The sequence below is a fragment of the Canis lupus genome, chromosome 11, assembly GCF_003254725.2.
Source record: "Canis lupus dingo isolate Sandy chromosome 11, ASM325472v2, whole genome shotgun sequence".
NCBI classification, from domain to species: Eukaryota; Metazoa; Chordata; class Mammalia; order Carnivora; family Canidae; genus Canis; species Canis lupus.
Genome location: NC_064253.1, coordinates 1,544,134 through 1,570,333, shown reverse-complemented (window position 1 = coordinate 1,570,333; position 26,200 = coordinate 1,544,134). Strand labels below are relative to the sequence as shown.

Genomic DNA, 26,200 nt, shown 5'->3' with positions numbered 1-26,200 from the left:
AAAAGTAGAAAACACAGAATAATAAGAGGGAGAAAATGGCCTGATTCCATCTCCAAGAGGTAAGCACCACTTATATTGTGGTGCTCAAATTATAAAACCAGTGCTCTTACATTTATATGTGCATATACATCTGTATATGTATCCTAGGATCCTAGGATGGAGTACAGAGTTGGGCTCCCTGCTCAGCGGGGAGTCTGCTTTGCCCTCTGCCCTCTGCCCTCTGCCCTCTGCCCCTCCCTCTGCTTGTGCTCACTCTTTCTCTTTCCCAAATAATAAAATCTCTTTTAAAAATAAAATAAAATAGGCAGCCCCGGTGGCACAGCGGTTTAGTGCCGCCGGCAGCCCAGGGTGTGATCCTGGAGACCCAGGATCGAGTCCCATGTCGGGCTCCCTGCATGGAGCCTGCTTCTCCCTCTGCCTGTGTCTCTGCCTCTTTCTGTGTCTCTCATGAATAAATAAATAAAATATTAAAATAAAATAAAATAATTTTAAACTAATAAATTTTTAAAAATAATACTAAGCCCTTTTGCCAAGGAATGTGGACTCTCTCCCTTTATTCAAATCCGTTTCTGTCTTTCACAGTGAACTTTTGTAGCCTTCTCCAAACAGATTCTGGACTATTTTGGTTCAAATTCATTTTAAGGGATTAAAATAGTTTTTCCAGGTCTGGCAAATAGATTCCTTTTTGTTCTTGTTCAAGAAAGGTTTGCTGAGAGTCTCCTGTGCCAGCCCTGTGAGGAGGCACAGAGGAAACGGGATGCATGTGATCCCACTGTCCCATTCAGCAGATAGCTTACTGCTGGGAGGTCAAATTTCCACATCTTCATTCTCTGACCAGCCTCTAGGATTGGTTCCAAAAGGCTTTCAGTTGGATTTTAAAATCATAGGATTCTATTGCCTACACATAGTTATTTCATCTCTTTGTAGGCATTCATGCCTTTTTTCTTTTTTAAAAAACACTTAGGATATTTCATTGAATATAAGGTAATACTGGTCTTAGGGATTGCAATTATTTCATACACTTCTAAGACACAGACATTGCAGCAAATTACCATTGTAAGATGCCATATACAGATGCTAAAATCTGTAAGATAATTGTGTGTCTTAGAATCACCGAGATTGTATTAGCTTGTCATTGGAATGGTCCTCTAAGGAACACAGTTTGGGAAACACTGCCCTTTCCTATGAGCACTGAGTACAATTTTGGCTATGGGCTGCACCAGGCTTTACAGCCAAGGGCTCTAGGTTGCTATGACTCCATGCATTCCAGGAGATCTTGTCTGGTGTCCACCACACTTGCTTTCTGCTGTGGGAAGACCCTACTAGAGGCCGGCAGGAAGGGGGCATGAGAAGTGTTTGCATGGAGAAGATAGTGGTGGTGTTTATGGTGCTTTTCTACTTCAACTACCAGGAAAGTGTGTCAACTTTTCTGAACACGTGTGTATGTGTGTGTATAATTTTTTAAAAATATTTTATTTATTTATTCATGAGAGACACAGACAGAGAGAGAGAGAGAGGCAGAGGCATAGGCAGAGGGAGAAGCAGGCTCCATGCAGGGAGCCTGACATGGGACTTGATCCCGGGTCTCCAGGATCACGCCCTGGGCTGAAGTCGGTGCTAAACTTCTGAGCCACCCAGGCTGCTCTGTGTTTAAATTTTTGGTACTAAAATGAGTATGAAGCGGACTTCCTCCAATTTCAGGATCACGGTTTTGTCTGTATGAGAACAAGGACTTTGAAATCAATTGCACCAAACCCCTACATCTTGGCACCGTCTTTTATGAGTGGTCAGACTGAGGCAAGGCAGTTGGGGTACAAGAAAGACCATGGGGCTGGGAACATCTGCCCCACCTAATGGGAGCAGCCTTTGAGCAGCCCCAGACAGGCTGGGCCAGAGGGAGCACAGCCCAGTGTGCTCAGACCTGCTGAGTTTCCAGACAAGCTAGAAATCCAGACTTTTACAGGAAATCTCCCACTTTTAAAATGTTGGCGAATAATTCAGTTATTCTGTGCAGGCCCCAAACACTGTGCATGTCAGGCAACCTGGTCTCTGGTCACAAGGTGCTCACTACAGAAGGATTCTCAGAGAAGGGTCATAGAGAATTGAATCTGCCATCATCCCTGCTCCTTGCAGTGAGAAAACAGCCAAAACAAGGGGATAAATTAGAAACACTGGTGTTTAGCCAGTCTTTTTTTGATTACATAATCCTAGAAAATTAAAGAAACAATGGGATCCCTGGGTGGCTCAGCGGTTTAGCGCCTGCCTTCAGCCCAGGGCATGATCCTGGAGTCCCAGGATCCAGTCCCACATCAGGCTCCCTGTCTCTGCCTCTCTCTGTCTCTCATGAATAAATAAATAAAATCTTAAAAAAAAAAAAAAAAAGAAACAAGGTTCAGCTACCTTGCATCAGAAGCAAAGAAGAATTCCACTGCTTTATCGCCGACGGCATGAAGGCAGGTCGAGCTGTCCAGCCTCTTCATCCTTGTTTTACAGATATTCTTCACATTCTCAAAATTGCCTAGCAAGTGAAGGAAAGAATCTCCAGTCCCATTAAACTATTTTGTTTGAATAACACGAAGCAAAGCTCCAGCTTCCCCTTTGAATATGTGTGGGAGAAATTTGCAATTTTTAGCTTTGGCTGCATCAGCCAAATTGTGCAAATGATCCCCAAATAGCACAGTACCACTGCAAGAGCATTTAAATGGCTGCAAACAAAACAAAACCAAATCACTACTCATCCAAGAGCGGGGACGCCTTTATATAACGGAGCTGCATGCCACTCCCTGGACTTGTGAGTTTTTTTTAAATATCCATAATACAAAGCTTTTACAAAAAATGAAGCAAAGTCTCAGTTATTCAAAAACCGTTCCAACCTGGAGCCATGTGCAGGCTGGCCCCAGCAGAGTGAGGACATCCTGTCTCCGAAGGGGGCTGGCTGCACCAGAGCCCCGTTCAGGTCCTTCTCGAAAAACTTACGTGTCCTATACAAGATAGGAATCTGTTCCGTGGAGAGTTTGTATTTGCTCCGCACTCCAATGAGCAGGGGGCTGCCTCTTCTGTAGAGACAAGAAAAAGTCCGGTTACTCATTGCCTTGCCACCCTGGGCAGGGCTGGATGGCCTCCAGGCTCTCAGGATGGGCACCCACATCCAACCCTCCCCCCAGGGGAAGGTGTCCTATTGAGATGCCACAGATAGAGTCCTTGGCCACAGGAAGATGCTCCCAGAGCTTGAAGCAGGGACCAACAGACTAGCGGGAGAATTTCAGCTTGTTTTCATGGTGCCACCCATTGCCCAGTGAATCCCCAGAGTTAGATCACAGAGGCTGAGACTTTCAGTAGTCCATGGCAACATACTGGAACATTTGGCATCCCCAGCTGGCCTCCATTTGCTGCCATCTCCAAAGGAGGAGTCCTTGAGACTCTGCCCAAAGATTCTCTCCCTGCCTCCATGCCTTTTGCCTAACTCAGTTGTTCTCTAGCTTTGGGGGCATTAAAATGACTGACTCTGGGTCTGCTCAACCTGGTGAGCCACTTAACATGCTTTCAAGGGTGGTTTTGTCTGCTTGGGTGACTGCAGTGACCTGTCTGCATGAGGTGGACCCCATTGCAAAGCGGACAGTGATTTTCACAAGACAAAGCCTTGGGGAGTTCCTGCAGCTGACCTAAGTGAGCACCTGCAACTAGATTTTTTATTCCCAGCCCCCTCTCTGGCTTCTCCAAGTGAGGGGACAAAGTCTATGGCCTTGAAGAAGGTGCTCTGAGCACCGGAATATTTTGGACAACTTTTATTGTATCTAAAGCAAAGAGGTGGGGGCGTCTGACTCTTGGTTTCAGTTCAGGTCATGATCTCAGAGTCATGAGATCAAGCCCCGAGTTGGGCTCTGTGCTCAGAGTGAAATCTGCTTGAAATTCTCTCTCCCTCTAAAATAAATAAAGAAATCTAAAGCAAAGAGGAGATGTGGTTCTGAGTCCAGTGGGGATCCAGTTTAAACAGCCTTTTTAATACTGACAATGAGAAGATACTGTGGTTATCTAACTTTCTTGGCAAACATCCCCCCCCAAATTTTATTGTAGATTGAGGTCTATGTTTTCTCTAAGCCTTGCCACAGATAATGCTCCCAAGACAACCCAAAGATTGCTCTGGGCATTACAGAGCCACTAGTTATAGTCAATTTAGAAAAAAATTTATAGCTTCTTCACACTGCTGCCTTCTTTGTTTACATTTCAAATGGTTAATCCCATGATAATACCAGATTTTAAAAGGGCTTTCTATTTTTTTTAACGACTCTATTTATTTATTCATGAGAGATACAGAGAGAGAGAGAGAGAGGCAGAGACACAGGCAGAGGGAGAAGCAGGCTCCATGCAGGGAGCCCGATGTGGCCAGGATCAGGCCCTGGGCTGAAGGCGGCGCTATACCACTGAGCCACCAGGCCTGCCCTAAAAGAGGTTTCTAAATTTGAGAGGGACCCAGTGGTCTTTTACAATCCTACGATTGAAGGAGCTCGATGTTGGATAGTAAATTAGTTCCTCTCCTAGGAAAACATTGAATCATGACACATTCGCATCATTTCCTGCCTAGAGAGTCTGGCAGTCTGCGAGGGCTGCCTCATCGTCTCTACTGGTTGCCCAGGGCCACAGGTGCCTTCTCAGTGGCTTCCCCCAAACTTCAGAACGAAGCCTGCAGCCTGCTGTACTCCTCTGATCTCAGAGAGCTGGGCCTCTGCCTCATCCTCACTCCCCACCTCCCCTGAAGCTGGAGGGAAAGTGTGTACAAGACCCTGCTCACAGCTGTCTCCCTCTCCTGTGCCCAGCACACAGCAGGAGGCAATGAGCACTCGCTGGCCCTGGGAGAGAAGAAAGTTCCCCACCTCCCGACTTCCTGACCTGCCTGCAGATCCCTGAAGTGCTGAGCTCACTCTGCACCCCTTGCTTTTGCTATGCTGGTCCTTCTGCCTGACTCCCCTTGGCTGACACCTGTTCCTCCTCATGCCCCCACTGCGTTACCCCCCAGCCCCGAATGTGGAACATCAATACCTTCCACCCCACGCTGTCCTGCTGTCCGGTCCTTAAGGGCAGGACCGGGCTAGGGGTTACTAGGTCCCCCAGGGCCCAGCGTAGAGTAACAAATTTTGGGTGGATGAATAAACTAGTTGTTCCTAGTTTCATGTTCATAATTCTGCATGCTTTCTCTAAAGAGAATCTCCAAAATTGACCTGCAACCTAGATATGCCCCTCACTATAAAATTTTATTTTATTTTATGAGTTTATTTGAGATTGAGAGAGTGAAAGAAAGATGGAGAGCACAAGTGGAGGAGGGGCAGAGGAAGAAGCAGACTCTCTGCTGATCAGGGAGCTGGATGTGGATGTTCAGATGTTCGGTTCGTGATCATGACCTGAGTGAAAGTAGATGCTTTCCCGACTGAGCCACCCAGGTGCCCCTTACAATTTTATTTTTTTAGTTTGCATTTGTTGTCAACTTCTGAAAATATGGAGATTTCAAATAAATATCCAACTTTCTGGTTTCTCTTTTAAGAATCAGTAGCTCTGGCCACAGAGATGGTGGGGTACACAAGCCACATCTATCCCTTAGAGGGTAACTTCCAGCTTGCCAGACACTCTACTTCTCCTCTGGACCTCAATCTAAACAATTTTATTTTATTTATTTATTCTTGAAATGTCAATGTATTGTGCCTCACCTGGTGGCAACAGCTTCTCCCGGGTAGTGGATGCTCTTGAAAACCAAAGCAAATGCGCCCTCCTGCAAACACAGCAAACAAGGGTGAGGAACAACATGCTCTGGCCCGGCCAGCCCGGCCCACTGCCCCAGACAGGGGCCACTGGCACAGTGGGTGGGTCCTGGGGTCACTCCTTCAAGGGGCTGAACGCAGGACAGCTCATTCAGGGTGATGACAGGAGGAGAAAGTGAAATAGGACTACATTGAAGAACCAAAGACCAGAACTTGTGGATTTCATGGTACTCGACGGAAACCACCCCTGCCCAAGCCCACAAGGAGTGATTCCCAGCTCTGTGACCATATGGGTGGATGGGTGCAGTTAGAGCCTCAGGAAATGACAACTGGGGCTGGGGGTCCTGCCTGGGGCCTCCGGGATGGTACCTACTCAGGGAGCAGTTATGAGAAACAAAATTCATGACACATGGTACAGCCTGGGTTTAAACCCTGTAACTGGCAATCACTGTGTGCTTTGTGGTGAACAGAAATGAGAATAGTCCTACCTTCTATGCCTGCTATGAGCTCATGCGCTTAAAGTACTTAGAACAGTGGCTGCCATATGGAAAACCCAATAGAGGCATGGGCTGTTTTCAGTGTGATTATTTCTTTAGCAATGACTGTCGTTTGTTCTCTGTGCTTCAGCTTGTTGCACTGTGCAAACCAGAATAAATCTAGTTCTCCTAACTCAAGACTCCAAGTGCTATATTGAAATCCTTGACGCAAAATTCTCTATGTTCTGACCATTTTGTACTAATTTGCCACAACCCTAGTAGACTTGGGTTATGTACCACGAGCTATAAATATGGATCTCCACCTGAAATGCCCCATTTTTTTGATTCCTGGACAGACCCAAGACCCCGCGTTGCCAGTGTGCATTGGCCAGATTGCTGACTCACACAGGTAGAGGGACCCAGAGTAGTGTCCCCAGGCCTTTCCAACTACCCAAAATGAAGAGGCTTCAGGAAGATCCTGAGGATCCTGATCTTCATCCTGCTGGTTCTGGCAACAAAATGTCGCTCTGAAGAGAAAAACACTTCCCATTCTCTGCCTTATGAGAACTCACTGAAATTTACAAGTGTTGTCACTGTGGAGGTAGTTCCAAAATTGAAAATTACAAATGGAAATGAGGAAATACTGTTTTGCAAAACCAAATCGGCCTACTGTAAACCACACAGTACAGTACACTATGCATTTCATACAGGACAGGCTCTTATTTATAAGTGTCTTCTGAGTTATGACCCCCCAAAAACAGGAGTCATAGGGCAAAGGGTTTCACGCTAGATTTATTTCTTAAAAAGGCTCTTAAAACACCAAAGGGTGATAGATTTTAAACCACAGTGTTGTGCCTGCAGCAGCCTCTGACACTGGATGTTCCAGATCCTCGGCCCCAAACACTGTCTCCAGGCTACCGCCATCTCAGATGCCTGGGAGGAGGTACTCTGAAAAGTCAGGACACCTCTCCTCCTCCCTGTACATCTTGCAGATGGCCTGGGTCTGCTCTGCCTCCTCTTCGTGGACAATCTCCCAAAGCATGTGCCCCTTCTCGAGGCTTAGTGTTATGGGTCCAGCCCTCTGGGACACCACTGGCCTCTGTCTCTCCTAAATCAGCACACAGACCTGATCTGATGGCTCCTATCACAAAAACACAGTCCTTCCTCAGAACCACAAGCCTCTGCTTCCACTGGGCCATTTCTCAACACACTTTAATCAAGCTTCTCAAAAGTCCACACGTGCTGTCTCTACTTCCTCTTCTTCCCAACTCTGCTCAGTAAGGACACGTGGTAAACAATCACTTCACTGGAACAGGAGGGAAGGCTACAGTTCGGAGTCTCCCACATCAGTTCAATGGACCCCTGGGTATGTAATTAACGGCACATGAAACACAAGTGACAGATGACAAAGGACCCACCACAACTGAGTCCTGCACGTGAGAGCCACAGATGGGAAGTTCTGACCACAGTTTCAGGCGGTTGAAATGAAGCCAGGCACTCCCCACTTGGTGTTCATTACCAAAACCTCAGGACTTCTCTCAATTCTCCACAATATGACATCTTAAGGACAGACACTGTAGACTAACCTTTTCTAAACTTTAGGTGCTTTGCACATATTTGCATCATAGACGCTATTGAAGAGTGAAGGTACAGAGTTGCTTTATTGACACCAGGTGGAACCAGGAACTCACCAACTGCTGAATGACTCTTTCGACCAGTGTTGAAAATGTAATGTCCTCAGTTTCTCTGTTGTCAAACACATACTTAATCAGCTTGGCGATGGTCTCGGTATCTGTTTCTGACTCAAACTCGTAGCCTTTGCTTTCCTGGAATATTTCGTGGGACCGAGGATCAGAAAAGGTCATTGCGCAATAGAGCGTGGCCAGCTCCCCTCCTTTCTTATGACCCACCCACCCTCACATGACTTAAGATAAGAACAAGGAAAGCGAGGATGAGAACTGTCTGCCTGAATCACACAGCCCAACACAGCTGAGTCATTCCAGTATTCCCTGAGATCATCCCTCCTCAGAAGCCTGTCCTTGCTGTTAATCTGGACTTTGCAAAACAGCAGCCGTCAAAATGATCAAATATGTTGAGTCAAATCCACCCACGTCCCAGCCAGCACCACAACCTTGTCATACATCAGACACTGGCCATCTGCATTCCCACCCCACATTCCATTTGGTGTATGAGTGGATATGCTTATGTAATGCAGACACTTTAATAAAAGAAAGTTCAAGTTCTTTTGATTCTGTGAATCTGCAGTGGCACTTGAAGTACATGCAAATGCCCTGCTATCTTCTCCAGCAAGGTGAGGGGAGGCGGCTGAGCTGGGATGAAGTACACCCGATGCTTGGAGATGTCACTGAGAGTAGGTCTCCCTCAGTTCCTGTCTCCATTCCCGGAGGCAAATGAGCAGGTTGGAAAGCTTCTGGGGAAGATCACTTGAGTTACATGTTAATCCAGGGCAAGTATCTTACCAGAAACTTCCTCAGGTCTTTGTAATTTGTGATGATCCCATTATGGATGACCACGAATTCTGGAAGAAAAGTTGGGTGAAGACAGAAATGCCATGAGAAAGTGAAGTTCAAGTCAGCAGTGAAGGACACTGATTTGACAGCTTGAAACTCTGCAAGCTCTGCTCCCACAGCATCTGCTATTTAGCAAACATCACTTATGCAGATGAGAGCTGACGTCTACCATCTACTACGACTACAATCTAAACCCAAGGAAATACACAGTTCTCTTTGGATAGAAAGTACCTGCCAGCCAGACCATGCACAGAGCTCTGGCTGGTGCCCTACAGTATTGTCAAACACACTTTGGTATTTATGTCAAATGGGGGAGGATGAACCCTTCATTATTCAGAATGAAGATGCTTTGTTTGACCCACATCGCATTATAAAAAGATTTAAGTTTAAAATTTTTGAATTTTCACTTAAAAATCCTGATTTTTTTCTCACAGCCCCTGGGTGGCTCAGTGGGTTAAGCGTCTGCCTTCGGCTCAGGTCATGGTCCCAAGGGTCCTGGGATGGAGCCCCACGTTGGGCTCCCTGCTCAGCGGAGCATCTGCCTCTCGATCTCCCTCTCCCCGCACCCCGCCCCCACACATGCTTTCTCTTTCTCTAAGAAATAAATAAAATCTATTTTAAAAAATCCTGATTTTCTCAGGGGAGGAAGAATTCCCAGAAATTCTGGCATCTCCAGGCTCAGCCACATTCCTGTGTGGCCATGAACACTCCTCTTTGCAGGTCTGCCCGCTGCAGCTTCTCCGGCCTTCCAGAACCCTGCTCAGGTCAGGCTACTCCCTGCACGAGGAACAGCCACCCCCACCCCTGCCCGCCAGCCCTGAGAGAGCAAGGATACATCAGCTTAGTCAACACTGCATTTTCTCAATAAGTAGCTGATAAATAACTCGAAGGTCTAATACCAGCATGAGAAATTTTCTGGGTAAGTAACTCCCACTCCTCCTGAGTTCAGATAATAGAAAGACCCTTTATTGTCCTTGAGAGTCAGTAATTCTACCAGGATGTGTCTACATATTATTGTTCAGTGAAACTTTGGCTCCCCAATTCAAGTTCTTCTTTAGTACAGGCTGGTCCTTTATTCTTTTTCTTTATTTTTATCATAATTTCCTCTTTTATTTTTTTATAACCTATGGTTTACTTTGGGGAAGTCATGCAAAAACTTGGAGGGCTTGAATAGAAAAGCCACGTTCAGCAAGTGTGCTAGGCACAGCTGAACTCTAGTACAGCTTTACATGTATGGGGCTTTTTTTGTCTTTTGTTTTTACTGTTTTATTTGTTCTGTTCTCTTCTCAGGGATACCCACCTGTTGGACTTCTATTAACTGCCGCCATATCCATCCCCCTCTTATTTTTCACACCAACTCCAACACGGTTTCTTCAGATTATTTTCTTAACCCTGTCCCATTTTTTTTTTCATTTCACTCAATTGTCTTAACTTCTCATCGGTAGTTTGTTTCCTAGAATCTGTGTTTTCTTTGTGAAAATTCTGAGTGAGTTTCTTGTGTAATGCTGTTGCTGGGTAGAAGTCTTCCTCAAAAATACGCTCTTTGGTTTAATCCCTGGTGAGTTGCTAAAGGAATTCTACAAATCTCTGCTTCCTTCTCACGTTGTTTTCAATTACTCATCCTGAGTCAGTGCAGGAATATTCAAGTCTGGGTGTGGGGGGATCTTCTTGGAGCCTCCCTGCTTGGGGGGACATGGAGTCATCATCTATGCTGAAGTGGGGGTTCACTGTGTCACCTGGGGTGGCAACATTTCAGGGTACATGATCTTGGGACTCTGTTTGCTCCAGGGGCTAGCGTCTGTATCTGGCTTGGGATTCGGCTGGGCATACATTCTGGGTCCTTAGCACCAGGGAGTCTGCTATCTGCCTCCTGGATATGGGGCACCTGCCCCAGTAGTGGATGTCCCATGGTTCTGGGCATGCACCAGATCCAAGGGTCAATCTCTAGCAAAAAAAAAAACCCTCACTACCCAAGACTCTGACCAGCCCCTGTGTTATCCCAACTGTTCTGCCGAGCAGGGGGCATAGAGCTCACCCTTCCAAATCAGGCATGATGAACCACCATTCACAGGGGTAAAGGACAGTGAGCAGGGAGGCACCAGTCTCTCCTGTGATGCTACTTGCATGACGATTAACTGCAGTGAGGTTGGCCAAGAGTTTAGCTGAGTGCTTGCCAGTAACCACTCCTCAATTACTCAGAAACTCTGATGTATCTGATTTCTACTTTAATATGGGGCCGGGGATGTCTTGGGGTGGGGGTCCCTGCTGACTCCAAAGATCATTCTCTAGGCCAGAGACCCTCCCCCTTCATGCCCAGGTGTGGGTCACTGGGGGCTTCTGACCTGACCAGGCCTAACCTACAGTGGAGACCCACTAGGATCTCTAGACCTATCAGTCCTCCTACGAGAGTGGGTGGGGGCGTGAAGAACTATGGTGTGGAGAACTGTCCTGGAGGCCCAGGCATGCCATGTGGAGGGGCCGGGTGGGGAAACTGGGGAACCTGCAGTCCTCCAACGAGGGTCTGGAATCCTACCTTGTAGACTCAGATTGCCACCTGAACTCCAAGTTACTGTGAGCCCCGTCACCATACCTTTCAGTTTTTCAAGGGATGCCAGAAGTCCAGACTTTTAGGTATTATCATTCTCAGGTCTAAAAAAACATGTAGGGAACCAAGTGGAGGGCTCTGCTGCTTGGAGGGAGCCCCAGGCTGCCTGTTGCAGCCTCTGCGTCTCCAGATCTCAAGCCTTTGGCAGCCAAGGCCTCACTGCAAGGCCCAGGTTTGGAGCGGGCACTTCAGATGTTAACCAAGATCAGCACTGCCACTGGCCTTGGCTCAAGATCACCTACCCCTCCCTGAGGCACCCAGCCCTCCAGAACACTGCAGTCCCTTGTCGAGGAAAGAACAGTGCCCAGACTCTTCGACCCCTCATGCTGCCAGGTCCCACTCGGGTTGGGTCTCAAGGGCCAGTAGCTGGCCTGGGATGCGTCACTGTTTTCCTGTGGCAGCCTGGAGGGTCAGCGCTGCCCAGGAGCCAGGCTGAGTTCACCTCCTGTTTTGGGCCTGGTGCCACCTGTTTGGGTCCTTGGGGAAGACAGGGCTGTGAGAGAAGCCAGCCGCTGGTGATGTGTGTGGCTCAACACTGGCACAGGTCAGGGCCCGATGGAACCTTCAGGATGGGGAACAGGGCCATAGGACCTACCGTTGCCCTTGTCTGAGCGTTGCGGATGGCTGTTGACAGCATTGGGGACCCCATGGGTGGCCCAGCGCGTGTGGGCAATGCCAAAGTGCGTCTCAAACTCCATCTTTAAGTCCATGCTGTCTTGTTCTAGATCAAAGAAAAATAAGCACTGACACAGGAGTCCCCTCAGCTAGGTCAGAAGCACATCCCACCTTCCACCACTGTGGTTTACTCAGTACTCTTCAGTATCCTAACTCACTAACCAAGATGAGCTTACTTGAAAAAGAAAATTACAGAGCACTACTATAAATGGAAAAGCACTATCATTTGCCAGAAAAAATAAAACATTAAAAAATTAAAAATGCTCATTCACCACCTCCTAAAAAAAAAAAATCCACACCCTCAGAGACACAGTTTACAATGTGGGCTGAACCCTTCTTCTATTGATTCCCCTTGTTAAGTTCCTATTCTTAGTCTTGCTGCAATAAAAGGTTTTAAACTGATGCACCCTGCACTTACTGCTTTGACAGGGCCTGTGTTACACTTACTATAAAGTTCTTCATCAAGAGCTTTGACATTTCCTCTTTTCTTGACCAGCTGGATATGTCTTTCTTTGACTTCATTATTATGTCCATCGATGGCCACACCTGTGGTATACACATGATTTTTTTTTTTGGTTTTGGAATTTAAGTTTGCCTTTGTTACAGAGTACAACCCCGGGTGAGGGCTACACAGCACTGTGGATTTATCGGTTCTCGTTCACCAGGCTTGTGGCCTGGAAGAGAACTAGACAGTGTTCAGGATGTCGACTCGGAAAAAGAGGCTGTAGCAGTGCTCAACAGCCAGCAGGGAACGCATGCCTGGGCCTGGGCTGTGGTTGCCTGGTGGGGTTTCCAACTGGGGTGCAGTCCCGGAAGCCTGCCTGTGAGGGAGGCACCTCCAGGCCCACCAGTGAGGGCAGTAGGCTCACTGGAGGGCATTTGTCATGCTGTGCACTGTGCACTCTGCTGTGTTAGCTGGTATCCTTGCTGCATTAGTGTTCCTGCGATCCTTCATTTGACTTGCTCTCCATTAAGAATGAACAGAGATAGGGGCGCCTGGGTGGCTCAGCGGTTGAGCGTCTGCCTTGGGCTCAGGGCGCAATCCCAGGGTCCTGGGATCAAGTCCCACAATGGGCTCCCCTAAGGGGCCTGTTTCCCTCTGCCCATGTCTCTGCCTCTCTCTCTGTGTCTCTCATGAATATATAAATAAAATCTTTAAAAAAATGAATGGATATATAAAATCATCTGCCTCCCCCTTCTCCCTCAGGCTGCTTAATTAAAAATGGAAAGCAGACCAGATGTCTATAGGTCAAGTAGATGGAGAGTGAACTCTGAGGCTGTCAGAGTGTGCAGCCACCAAGAAAGAGCGTCAGGAAGAGTTTGAGACAATGGAAAATGTGGGAGAGAAATGAACACAGGATATAAAATTATAATTCTATCATGAAATCAGATAGAAAAAATAATATCTATTTGTGACATCTCACCACCCCTGAGCACCCCAGCAGATGCACAGCAGTGACCTGAACAGGGACACGAAGATATGGATGGGACACTTCCGGTGGAGATCTGCTTGCCCTGATTTCTTCTTCCTATTGGTCTCTAGTTGTCAAGTGAAACGAACATGCGTCCTTGCATGCGGTGGCCGCAGGACCTACCTGCTGAGTCATAGCCTCTGTACTCAAGCCTCTGTAGGCCCTTAATGAGGGTTTCAAAAATCTCCTTCCTCGTCCGGGGGACTCTGTAGTTCATGTATGCGAAGATTCCTGTGAAAAGACGGGAGGCCACAGGTTTATCAATTGCTTGGTTGGTGTTTAGAAAAAAAAAAGCTCCTAGGGATGCTGGCACAGGTGACGAGGCTGGAGGGCTCTCTGGCCATGTGCACAGCCTTTCCCTGACATAACCCGACAGCCGTGCTCCCCTCCTGCTTTGAGAAGGACATGGCCCACAGCCTCATCCGTGAGACCGACAAAAGGTCTCACAAGTCACGTGAAGAGCACATGCACGCACTTTGGCCTTGCAATCCTACTGCAGAGAATTTCTCCTACAGCTGTACTTTCCAACAGGGCTTTCACTGTGGCAATATTTACAAAAGCAAAGATCAGCAAAACCACCTGGCCACCCAGGGGCATCTGGAAGTCCCTGCCTATTGGACTCCTTGATCCATACAGAACAGGCCTGGAGAGAGTCCTAAGGAGGTCACAGCAGCCTCTTACAGCAGGTGAGGACAGGGACTGGGGCCTTTATTCCTTTCTATTTATTGCCTTGAGCTTCAACATCCATAAACGCTACTTTTACAACAGCAAAAATAAAACTATCTCTTGGCCCCTGGAGAATCCCTATCTTCAAGGGAGATCTGCATACCAAGAAGATTTTATTTGGCTGCATTTTCTGTATTTGTATTTCAAAATAATAGTTTCCTAAATGGAGATAAACCAGTCATCATGCTGGTTCTTGCCAAAGTCCTCTATGTCCCTGCCTGCTCGAGACTAGGTTAGACCCTTGGTCTCCTGCGAATTGCCTGTCCTGACATCTCTCTGCCCTTTTTTCTCCCTACCTGACTTGGGAAGACCTGTGCTCCTCAAAGATCCAACCACCTCCCATAGCAGGCTTATCCCTCTCAGGCCCCCGCCAGATGGGCTCCTCTGCTCTGGGCCACCCCGGTGCTCTTACATCCTGGAACACTTACATCCCCTGATAAGGACACAGGCTGGCACTTCTATCTTTATCTTTCTCACTATGTCTTGGCATACCATGCTTCTTCGATAAGTGTGTGTGGAGTAGAATGACTGTAAATCTGCATTCATCAGGGAAGCCAAGAGGTTGGATTGTGAACAATACTGGCCTTCAGGAACATTCTTAGTAACTCTTCTTATTGAGAACTCATGCACTGGGCCAAGTGTTCCCATACAGATGTCAATCAAAGCTCACATCAGCTGTAGGCACTGGACCTACCAATGACCTCCCTTTACTCTCTGGAACAGAAGCCTGGGAGGCTGTGACTGGGAACCAAGGCGATCTGACCAAAGGATTTAAATGCTCCTAACCACTGGGCAGTGCTGCCTCAAGGATGAATAGGTGTAGAAGGTTTATTTTTCTAATTTTAATGATTTTATTTTAATTTTTAATTTTCCCACTGTTTTCCTGGGATGACAGAAAGGTCTAACCGGGATTAAAAATTTGCCAGATATCCACCTCCCTCCACTGTATTCACTGCAGCATTATCTAGAGCAGCCACGACATGGAAACAAGCTAATTATCCATCCACAGATGAATGGATAAAAAATTATGGTATATGTTTACAATGACAGATTACTCAGCCATAAAAAAGAAGGAAATCCTGCCATTTGCAAACCATGGATGGAACGTGAGGGCGTTATGCTAAGTGAAATAAGTGAGATAGAAGAAGACAAATATTGTGTGATATGTGGAATCTAAAAAACCCAAACTCAGAGATACAGAGATCAGACTGGTGGTTGCCAGGGGTGGGGGAGTAGGAGTTGAGGGAACTAGGTAAACATGGTCAGAAGGTACAAACTTCCAGTTATAAGGTAAGCAAGTCCTAGGGATGCAATGTACAGCACAGTGACTAAGCTAATAATACTTGATTGTATATTTGAAAGTTGCTAAGACAGTAGCTCTTTCAAGTTCTCACCACAAGGAAAAAGTAACAATGTGAGGTGATGGCTGTTCACTAATCTTAGTGAGGTGATTATTCCACAATATATACATATACCAAATCATTTAGTACACTGAAAACTTATTCAATGTTATATGTCAACTATATCTCAATAAAACTGGGGGGAAATGTCAGAGATGAACCTCAGAGGGGACAACTTACAGAAAACCACCTGTAATATTTCCAGTCATTGAGAATATTAGATTCAAGCATGCCTGAGTGGCTCAGCGGTTGAGCGTCTGCCTTGGGCTCAGGGAGAATCCCAGGGTCCTGGGATCGAGTCCCACATCGGGTTCCCCACAGTGAGCCTGCTTCTCCCTTTGCCTATGTCTTTGCCTCTCTCTATCTCATGAATAAATAAATAAAATCTTTAAAAAAAGATTAGACTTAAGTCAATATAGTATTTCTGAATGAGCTATCCAATGTCACTTAAAGGGATGTTATATCTCTAAGCAGTGAGTAGGGGCACAGCATATGAATAATCAACTTGCTAAAATTCATTCTAGACACAGTCAAAAGCTGGGCAATAAAATTAAACAGTGCTAAAAATGATATTTTGCATTCTGTCCTGTATATTACTGTACACAGGATATATTTGCACACAAGTATTAAAGTATAGAATTTCTATATAAAAACATGCACACTATGCTTTCTGAGCAGTGACAGATGCTTTCTTTTTAACATGGCTAAGGTTATCTTGGTGGTCAGCTATTTTGGTTCCTGGTTAACTCTAAGGTGAGAGCCACTGTGTCTAGGGGCTTGTGTATATTCAGGCACTTGCTGGGTGAAGGTGCTGAAGGTGTGGTCACAGGAGCTCACACCTTACCCTACACTTCAGAGCTCAACACGTGGGCAGAGGATGTATTTTTCTCACCTTACTCATTAAAAAAAAATACCCCACTAGTTACCTTCTAATGGAAACATTAAAAATTTTTGAGCAATTCTATTGGGATGTAAGTCACATACCGTAATATTCTCCCATTTAAAGTGTATAACTCTATAGTTTTCAGGACACTTGACCCTTGAACAATATGGGATTGAACTACCAACTCCACTTTTTTTTTGATAACTATAGTACATAAGTATATTTTCTCTCCCTAAAGGTTTTCTTCATAACATTTGCTTTTCTCTAGCTTACTTTATTATGAGAATACAGTATAGGCTCCATATAACATAGTTATATGTGTTAATGCTTATTGGTGAGGCTTCTAGTCAATAGTCACTAAGTTTTCAGGGAATCAGAGTTACATGCAGATTTCTGATTGTGCAGGGTGCTGGTGCCCCTAACCCCACCCCACTCCTCCACACACACACTATTCATTTTTCAAGGGCCAACTCTATGTTCACAGAATTGTCCGACCACCACTACAATCTAATGTTTGGGTGAAACTTTTCACGTTAATTATCCTGCAAAATATCAGGAAGTTTCTTGGGGGGACGTGGGCCAATTCCAGTCCCTGTAAAGACACATAGCCATGGGAGACAATTATGTGAAGGAGGGAGCCACTCACAGATCATTTTTGTAGTCTTCCCCGGCATCCCGGGAATCCTTCTAGAATTACAGCGGCTCCTCACTGAGGGGAGCTGACAGGCACTGCAGATGACTCAAAGGCCCATATACCAACCCTGGAAAGGTTTGGAATCTGAAATGCCTCTATGAGAGTGAGCTCAGGCTCTACTCTGCAATCCTTCAATCTTCCCCTATGATTCTCCTTCCTCTGGGTTAAACTGCACTTCTGAGGTCCTCCTGTCAGGCGCCCCTGGCTCTTAGATCCAGGGTAGCCTGCTTGGTGGGGAGGTGGGGGTGCTGCCTCCAGAGCCCCTCCTCCACCCGAGGTGGGGGTAGCTGGGCTGGTTAAAGCCGCCTTGTCCTCAGGACTACCAGCTGTGTCCACACCCAGCCAGGAGGCTCCCAGCCACCCCAGCACAGTTTGGGAGAATACTGTGGTGAGGGGGGGTGCCAGGGAGTGGTTTTCGAGGTCTTTGCACATGACAACATAAATCTAATTTCAACATAAAAATCTCTTGCATTCAGACACCTATTCAGTAAGCTCTTTCATTAACGAAGCGCCTCCATCTCCTCTCACAGCTCTCCCTCTTGGCAGGCTTCTCCCTGCACTCTCCCGAGAAGAAGTGAAAAAAAAAAAAAAAAAAAAAAAACTAAAAAAACCAACACCCAGCATTAACATCATACTCTTACTAGCTTAGAAAAATAAAGAAATGGAATAAAGCTGCTTTCCCAGGCATTTCTATTGGTGTCAGAATTCCCTTCTGGGATCCAGATCATCCATGATAAAAACTACAAGGAGACTCGGTTTTTTACCTACGGAATTGGTAAAGATCAAACAGTTTGACAAGAAGCTGAGAGTTTAAATGCATGTGCGCTCTCTGGAAGGATCTGGCAATCTGTCAAAATTAAAAATGCACACATCTGTTGACCAGAGCTGTTGCTAGGAATGTCTCCAACGGCTATCTCTGCAGAGGGGCATGTGTGCATGCACAAGGCCTGAGCCACTGCTCAGCACTGTTTGTGGGAGTTAAGATGGGGGCAAGGTTGGGATCCTGATCCTGGTCCTGAAGATGGTCCCTGATGCCACCAGGTAGGTGGCAGCATAGCCACATGGCAGGGCCACTATGGGACCACAGGCAGGTGGCCTTCTTTTTTTTTAATAGTTTTTTTTTAATGTTTTATTTATTTATGATAGTCACAGAGAGAGAGAGAGAGAGAGAGAGAGAGAGAGAGGCAGAGACATAGGCAGAGGGAGAAGCAGGCTCCAGGCACCGGGAGCCTGACGTGGGATTCGATCCTGGGTCTCCAGGATCGCGCCCTGGGCCAAAGGCAGACGCTAAACCGCTGCGCCACCCAGGGATCCCGGCAGGTGGCCTTCTGCAGAGAACAAGGTGAAGCTCTGTATTCTCTTGGAAAACAAGCTACATCTCCAAGATCTGTTAAGGGAAAAAGCAATTCGCAGAACCTGAGTAAATCATGCAGGGAGGGGTTGGGAGACACATACGGTATTTCTGGAAGGGCTCTCAAGACCTGAGGTTGGTGGGAGTGGGGGGGGGGCAGTGGTTGCCTCAGAAGAGGGCATTGGCTATAGGGCAGAAACTCCTTTCCTACTGCATGTGTGTTCTTTGCATGGTCACAGTATTTCTGCCCATGTACACTATCTGACCATGTGCCACTATATGAATTAGTTTTGGTAGGTCTGGGATTGTCATCCAGCCCAACCTGACTTCTCCGTGGCTCCCAAGTCCTGCTCACCCAGAAGAATGACGGTCTCGAGGAGAAAGCCCTGTCTGAGCACACCTTCCAATGCATAGAAGGATGGGCTCAGAGCCACCCAAGGGTCTTCCCACTCCCGGGGAGTGTGAGACGCCAAGCAGCAGATGCGCGGAGCACACAGGAAGCCAGTACTTTCAGAACCTTATCTCGTCTGATCTTCACAACATCCTGTGCCAAGGCTGTGGTTCCCATGAACGGACAGGGTATCTCTAGCTCCAAGTCCAAGACTCGAGGAAGTCACAGCCGGGTCTATCTGAGTGATGGCGAGTGTCTCCCTGTTGCTCCTCAAATCAGCATAAGCCCCGTCTTACAATTCGAGGGGTGAGAAATCGCTTGTGTAGAAGGGGCCTGGTCTTTGGAGAGATGCCCACCTCACCCCTGATGGAAAGACCTCCAAGCTCCCTGGTAGGGTCTGGGCCCTGGTGACATCAAGAGACTCCCCCTGGCCCCACCAGACATTGCTATTTCTGACTCCACTTTCTCTGCCATATAGGACATGGCAACTACAGCAAGTCTGGCTCTCCCTACGTCCATCTGTCCCTCCTTTACACAGGCAGGGTGGTGAAATCCTCCCAAGGTGGCTTACAGAAATGTCTGGCCCTGGGACAGAGGCTGCTGTGGCCTAACCACTCCAGCTCAGTACATGCCCTATGCCCACACCCCACCCCGGCATCCAGAGCTTCTAAACAGCTTTCTAGGGCCCTGCTCTTAAATATTATGGGGAAAGTGAGTGAGAAAAGGTTCTGGAGGGAGAAAAGCCAAGATAAACTCCAGGGAAGGCTCCAGACATGACGTAGAATGGAGACTAGCCCTTTGTAAGGGGGCTGCAGCCCCTCTGCCTGGCTCCCTTTGGGGACCTGCGGGTTCTAGCGCTCCCTCTGTAAACGGTTTGAGAGATACAGGCAATCAGGACCAAAGGCACCAGGATGATGAGGTCCTTTCACTCAGGCAGGGGGACTCTGAACCATAATGACAATGATCAGGTCTGGTGGCCGTGTCCCCTGGACTCATGGCCAGGACTAGTAGCACCGAACTCCTGGAACCTTCTTTACAACCCTGGAATGCCTGAGGTGGTGGAGGAGAACAGGGGCTGTCTGGGGCCTAGTGCACATGGGAAGAGGTCAAATTCACAATTGGCAGGCTGGGGTCTGTGTTCTGAATCTGTGGCTGTCGTTTTGGAAAATCTCACCCTCTCTCCTCCTCAATGAAAGCCCTGCCCTCACTGTGAGGGAGGGTGGACAGTTGCAGCTAGAGATACAGTCTGCACCCCACCAGGGTAGGGGCTCACTCCGCAGGTCCACGCCACCACCCCACCAGGCTGGGGATCCCTTCCCCAGTGCTCCACGAGACTGAGGGTGCTCTTCCCACCACCATCCCATGCTTCTTAGCATTGCTTGGTCCCAGAGCCTAGTACAAATTAGATACTAGTCCGGTTCTCAAGTGGGGTCACTCCCCACTCAGGCAGAAGACGTGCCAGCCAGTCAGACTCCTGCCTCCCAGAATTCCTGAGCGTGTGTGTCCGTGAGAGTATGTATATATGTGAGTGTCTGAGTGTCAGGGTGAGAGAGCATATTAGTGTGTGTGGTGCGTGAATGCGTATGGGTGTGAATGTGTGTTTGAGCGCTGGATGTGTGTAAGTTTGTGTTTGAGTGTTGGGTACGTGTTTGAGCGTATGTGAGTGTGTGTTTGAGGGTTGGGCGCATATATGTGGTGTGCTAGGAGAGGTGGGGCAGGTCTACTCTCCTGGGTGAGGTGCCCAGCTCGGGGAGGCCACTGTGCCAACAGGGACGACCCCCGAGGAGGTTGTGGCCTCTCGGGGCAGCACTGTATTGATAAAATGGCAACGACAGCTGCTGCCATCTTCTCACAGAAGTGGGCCAAGGCAGAGGTCCCACCACAGGGTTCCCACACAGACACAGGCACCTGAGGGCCTGGCTCAGGGTCAGGACGGCCTCACCCTGCCTCTGGCCTCGCTGGGACTCCATGAGTTAAAGTTACTGCACCACTGGAATCTCTGAGATAACAGGAGACTCTGCTTCCTGCAGTAAACATGGGCAAGGCATTTCTATTTTTAATGAAAAAGTTCTTGGTGTCCTTGTCATTTTAGAATTTCACAAAGAACAAAGGGAGAAGTAACAGATACTCTAAGTTGTACTAAAAAATACTTTTAAGAAAGTTTAAGTCTTTGCTTAACCTGCCAAAATTTGGCTATAAAAAAAAAGGTCAAACTTTTTTTTGGTGAAATATTCCCTTTGAAAATGAAAGAGACAGACAATCAGATGAAAGCGCTTGTTTTTGCCAATTAATTCTCCAGAACTTTCTTCTTGGAGTGTTTGTAACCTCAAGGCAATCTTCCTTTATAAGCAAATTTCACTAAACATAAAGAGAATCCTTCGGTTTAAAAGTACTGTTCACTAAGGTTACATCACAAAATTTCCAGAAGGTTCCTGCGAACTTGGGAAACCCCGGATGAATAAGACTGAGTGAGGGAGGAATGGCGTAATAATGGGGAGGAGGCGGGGGACGTGGGGAGTCACTTCCAGTGCTGAGCCCCTCCCCAGCTGGCCCCTATGAAGCCCTCTGTTCGAGAATGCCCACAGGAATCTTGCACGCAGGGTGTGAGCAGGGTGCGGGAACTGCTAGGGCTCGCTCCTGAGAGCCAAACATACTCATCTCTTCTCAACTCCACACTCAAGGACCCCACACTGATGACTTGAAATTAGCCACAGGGAGCCAGCTGTCAGACATTTATCTGCACATCCTGGAGCAGGGGCTCTGTTTTGCAAGGTTCTTGTGGCTTGGGGAGGTGGCAAGGCAAGTGGCCTGCCTCCAGAGTCTGTGCCCCATCAACTCCAGGTTAGTCTCTTCTGAAGCATCCATCCCATGAATTGAACCATTACAGGGAGGAAATGGGTGTCATATATGATGGGGTTCCCAGAGCCAGAAGTAGTCTGGAACAAAAGGGTGAGTTCTCCCCGGTGTCATCTAATTTTCTGGATGGCTGTTTCCTCAGCTGAAATGAGAGACAAACCCCCTAAGCACATAACAAGCTCTTCTGAAGACCACTATGTAAGCAAAGAGAGCTTGTGGGGGAAGGGCGTGCACACGCATCCTGCCCCTCCTGATTCTGGGGAATAAAACCACGTCTGCTTCTTGCAGGGGAGACATGAGCAGGAAGAGTATGTACCTGCATGGAGGGCGAGATAAGGTCAGCACCATATTTATATGACACAAGACCTGACTTCTAGAAAAATTGTGAAGACTATTTGCTCCAACTGGCCATGCCAGTGAAGGACGGGATCTTTAACTGATGCCTATATTCATCTTCTGACTATGGTGGGCCCAATCTGCAAGTTCTGGAACCCGGGGACTTGGGTGTGTGTATGCATTGGGCATAGAGGGGACACTGGTAGCCCTCTGGTCAACATCCTTGAGGCTGTGTCTTGAGCATATGGGATTAGTGATACTGAGTTATTCTTGGAGAGGGTGCCCAAAAGCAAGAGCCCAACTGTAGCAAGATAAATAATGACCCTCAAAGATATCATGTCCTAACCTCTAGAATCTGTAAAAATATTTATATGGGAAAAGGTCTTAACAGGTGAAATTCAATTAAAGATCTAGAGATGGGACAGACTCCTGGGTTATCCAGGTGGGCCCTAGATGCCATCACAAGTGTTATAAAAGGGAAGCAGAGAGAGATTTGACTTGGAAGAGGAGAAGGTGATGTGACCACAAAGGTACAGACACAAGCCAAGGAATGCTGACAGCCATGAGAGTCTGGAAGCAACAGGACCAGATTCTTCCCTAGAGTGTCCAGAGAACAGAGTGTCAGTGAGGCCCTCCTGACACCTTGATTTTGGCCCAGTAAAACTGAGTTTTGGATTTCTGGTCTCCCAAATTGTGAGAAAATAACATTCATGTTGTTTTAAACCAGCAAGTTTGAGGTAACTTGTTACAGCAGCCAGCAGACACTAATACACCAACTAAGACAAAAGATAATGAATTCAAAGCAAGGGCTTTACCTTCTAGAAAAAACAAAGAATTCGTTAATTCTGCATAGCCAAGTTCTCCCCCCAGCCTCCACCGCCATGCATTACTAAATGCAGTGGTAAAGGATAGGGAAGATCTAAAAATCCGTGGACAGAAAGTGTAATCCTTTTTGCCAAATTCCCATGCATGTGTTGGTCCCTGCTGCCATGCTAAACTCTCAGTACATCAGCTGCTTAGTGTGTGGAGGATCAGCCAGTACTGGGTCTGGCTTTCTGTGGGAGATGCAGAGAGATGAGGGTGAACGAGAGCCAATCTGAGCATGGTCATTAGCAACTAAAGGGAAGGCCTTCAGCTCAGTCCCTGTTCACCTCTGTAGGAGCAGCCCTGGAGATTTGACTTCTCTAGGAGGAGGCTTCGAAGTGGCAGATCGTAGTGGGGGCCAGAGCCTGCCCAGAAAGGGGACCTAAAACAGCTCGTGTTCAGACACAGGTGCGCATAGACTTCTTTGGAGTTCAGTGACAAGGGCAAGCGACTTATTCTAAGAGCATCTTTGCAAATTTTGCCAAATCCTTGTACCAAACATGCAATCATATCCTTAATAGTTTTCTATGAAATTGATTAAGTTTTTGAAAACCTAAATAAATGCACTGTGAAAGAGCACAACCATAAAACGAAATCGAGTATCACCGGCCATACATACACAGACCATAATCCAGAACTAACCCAGAACAACAGGTTTAATTCTAGCCAGCTGCCGCCATGAGGCTTGAGCTTGGGGCAGTGTCCTCGTGCAAGGGGTGCTTGGCAAGTGTAGGAGAGCTGTAAAAGACACGTTAGCACCTAGCTGAGACTTTCTCCTGGCTACTTGAAAAGGAAATAACCCCCATGTGGGAATTCCACGTGGCTCCTCGACTTCACTGAGTCCTTCAGAGTGGGATCTGCTAGTGGGGAGCCCTGATGTAAGGACATAGGTGGTTACAGCCCAAAGCTCATCCTTTCCTTAGGGGACCAAATATGTGCGGCCCCTTAAGAAAGCAGAACCAAACCCCAGATCTGGAGAGTCTGAGCCCATCTCTCCCCTAGGCTCAAAGAGACCACAGAGAAAGCTGGATGCAAGTAGGAAGCAGGAGGGAAGGCTGGGGTGCTGGTGTGGGGAAGGGTGCAAGAAAGTACCTGAGAGGAGCAAGAAGGGAGGTGGAAGATGTTGGACGGGCAGATCCTGGTGGGTTTACTAGTCTGGCTAGGGCTACCAGTTGGTCAAGGGCCTTGAATGCCACACTGAGGGATTTAGACTCCAATGGGCTTCTGGCAAAAGTGGCACCTTTGCCTTGCCTCTCAGCCCAGAAATACCCACAGGCAGCCCTATACGTTGTTAATGATGCCCCAAAGCCCTGAGATTTTTGCTGGCGGTTCAGGAATTTAAATTGACGCCTGCTTGGCCTTGGGGAGGCTGCATCCCAAAGCCGCTGGGCTGCGGGCTTCTCAGTCAGAGGTTCTTTTTCACTTTCAGAAGCGGCTGGCCTCAGAAACGAGGCCTGTACAGATCTTGGCCCAGGGCTCACTGCTGGCACATCCCACCGCACAGCCCTCGAGAAGTCAGACAGAGGCCTTTCATGGCTTCAAAAGTTCCACCAGGTCCTCCAGCCACAGGAGGCTGAAATGGGTAACTGAATCCTACTCAAGGGAAAAAAAAGGCACAGTGACCTTTTGTCCCTGCAGAAGTTCCGGGCCCTCTCCCCAGCCGGCGGGGGCGGCCCAGCCAGGAGAGTAAGGAATTGCAGATGTGCGCGCAGGGCCGCAGCCGCCCTCCCCACCACGCAGCAGCCTCTCGGGACAGCACCGCGTCTCCGCCGCCGCCCCGTGCGGGGGACGCCCGAGCCCGGCCCTGCTCCCCGGACCCGACTCCTTCCCCGCTGCGGCTCGAGGCTCGAGGCTCGGCGGGCGATGCTGCCTTCTCCCCAAGCTTCGCCAAGAGCTGTTTCAGCAAAGAGGCGGCAACACGGCATCAACCCTTCCAGGGACGAGAGGTTCATTTTGGGACGCGAGGAGAACGCACAGGCCCTTCCCGAGCGCACGAGGGCTGCTCCCGGCGCCACGCGGGCGAGCCTGGCGGGCTGCCAGGGAGGGTGCAGGTGGGGTGGCCCCTCCTGGGGGGCGCGGGGGGCTGAGAGCCGGGCTGGGACGCGTGAGCTTGTGCGTGGCCGCCTTTGTGGACGACTTGAGGGCGCTTTCCTCACTGGACATGGGGGGGACCTCTGTACCGTGAAGGGCCGGCCCAGGACAGGATCAATTCTGTCCCTTTTGTGGGGGGCCAGGCTGGGTTGCCCTCGCCAAGTCCGAGCCCGCGGAGGGGCACCTCCTGCCCCACACCTCTTGGAACACCCCCGCGGGGGCGGGGGGCAGGAGGCGGCAAACCCGGCCGGTGGAAGCCTCTACCTCTGGGGCGGGCGCAGGTCGAGGCCGCGTCCCGCGCCCGTCAGGGTCCCCGGCGCCCCGCTCCCAGGCCCCGGGGCCGAGAAGCTGGAGGGGCACGGCCCGCGCCCACCGCACTCACCGCACATCGTGGCTGCTGCTCGCGCCCTTCGCGGCCCGGGGACTCTGCGCGCTCCGGACACTCGGATCCCGTGCGCGCCCGGCGCTCCGCTGGCCTCGCTCCCGCGCCGGCCTCCGCCCCTTATAGCGAGGAGCCCGCAGCCGGAGGGGGGGCGGGGCGGGGCCTCCGCCGCCGCCCGCTCCCCATTGGCCCCCGGTTGTCGTGACAACGGCGGGGCCTGGGCCCCCAGGAGTCCGGGAACTGGGTGAGGGGCGGCTGGCGCGCAGCCCGGGTCTGTGACGCGCGGGCGTCGGGGGTCGGGTCCTGGAGTTGGACCGGGGGCGGCAGACGGTCCGTGTTCACAGCCCGACTCCGCACGCTCCGGGCGTGGGGCTGTGGGCGGGGGACTGAGTAGCTCTGCGCTTCAGTTACCCCGTCTGCGAAATGGGCTGACAGTGAAAGCTTCCTACCCGGTCCCGGTGAGGATTAAGACTGTGTGTAGGGCACAGACCGCAGGGTCAGGCACGAGGCCCGCGTTCCCCTGGGGCCCCTCCGGGTGCCAGGCTTCCCCGAGGGCATCAGAAGCGAGCACGTGGACGGCCTTCAAGCATGCCCCCCGCCCGGCGCGGGGAGAACCCTAGGGGCCTCCCCGAGGGAGGGCAGAACTGGGGCCCCTCCCAGGTGGAAAGGGACTTGGCCAGAGAGGGGAGGCCGGCGGTGGCAAAGTCAAAGTGGCAG

At 49.0% G+C, this 26,200-nt stretch overlaps 1 protein-coding gene across 1 annotated transcript in view; it reads right to left on the bottom strand.

Moving 5' to 3' along the window:
- GFPT2 (glutamine-fructose-6-phosphate transaminase 2) overlaps nt 1–25,862 on the bottom strand; it is a 41,599-nt gene extending 15,737 nt beyond the window's left edge. Inside the window, exons 1-9 of the mRNA XM_025446649.3 lie at nt 25,484–25,862; nt 13,633–13,740; nt 12,485–12,583; nt 11,958–12,083; nt 8,707–8,765; nt 7,918–8,052; nt 5,700–5,761; nt 2,977–3,056; nt 2,401–2,518 (exon numbers count right to left, since the gene is read on the bottom strand). Coding sequence (XP_025302434.1) covers nt 2,401–2,518; nt 2,977–3,056; nt 5,700–5,761; nt 7,918–8,052; nt 8,707–8,765; nt 11,958–12,083; nt 12,485–12,583; nt 13,633–13,740; nt 25,484–25,490 — 794 coding nt within the window. The 5' untranslated portion in view covers nt 25,491–25,862. The remainder of the gene's footprint in view (nt 1–2,400; nt 2,519–2,976; nt 3,057–5,699; nt 5,762–7,917; nt 8,053–8,706; nt 8,766–11,957; nt 12,084–12,484; nt 12,584–13,632; nt 13,741–25,483) is intronic.
- Between the last annotated feature and the right edge of the window lie 338 nt (nt 25,863–26,200).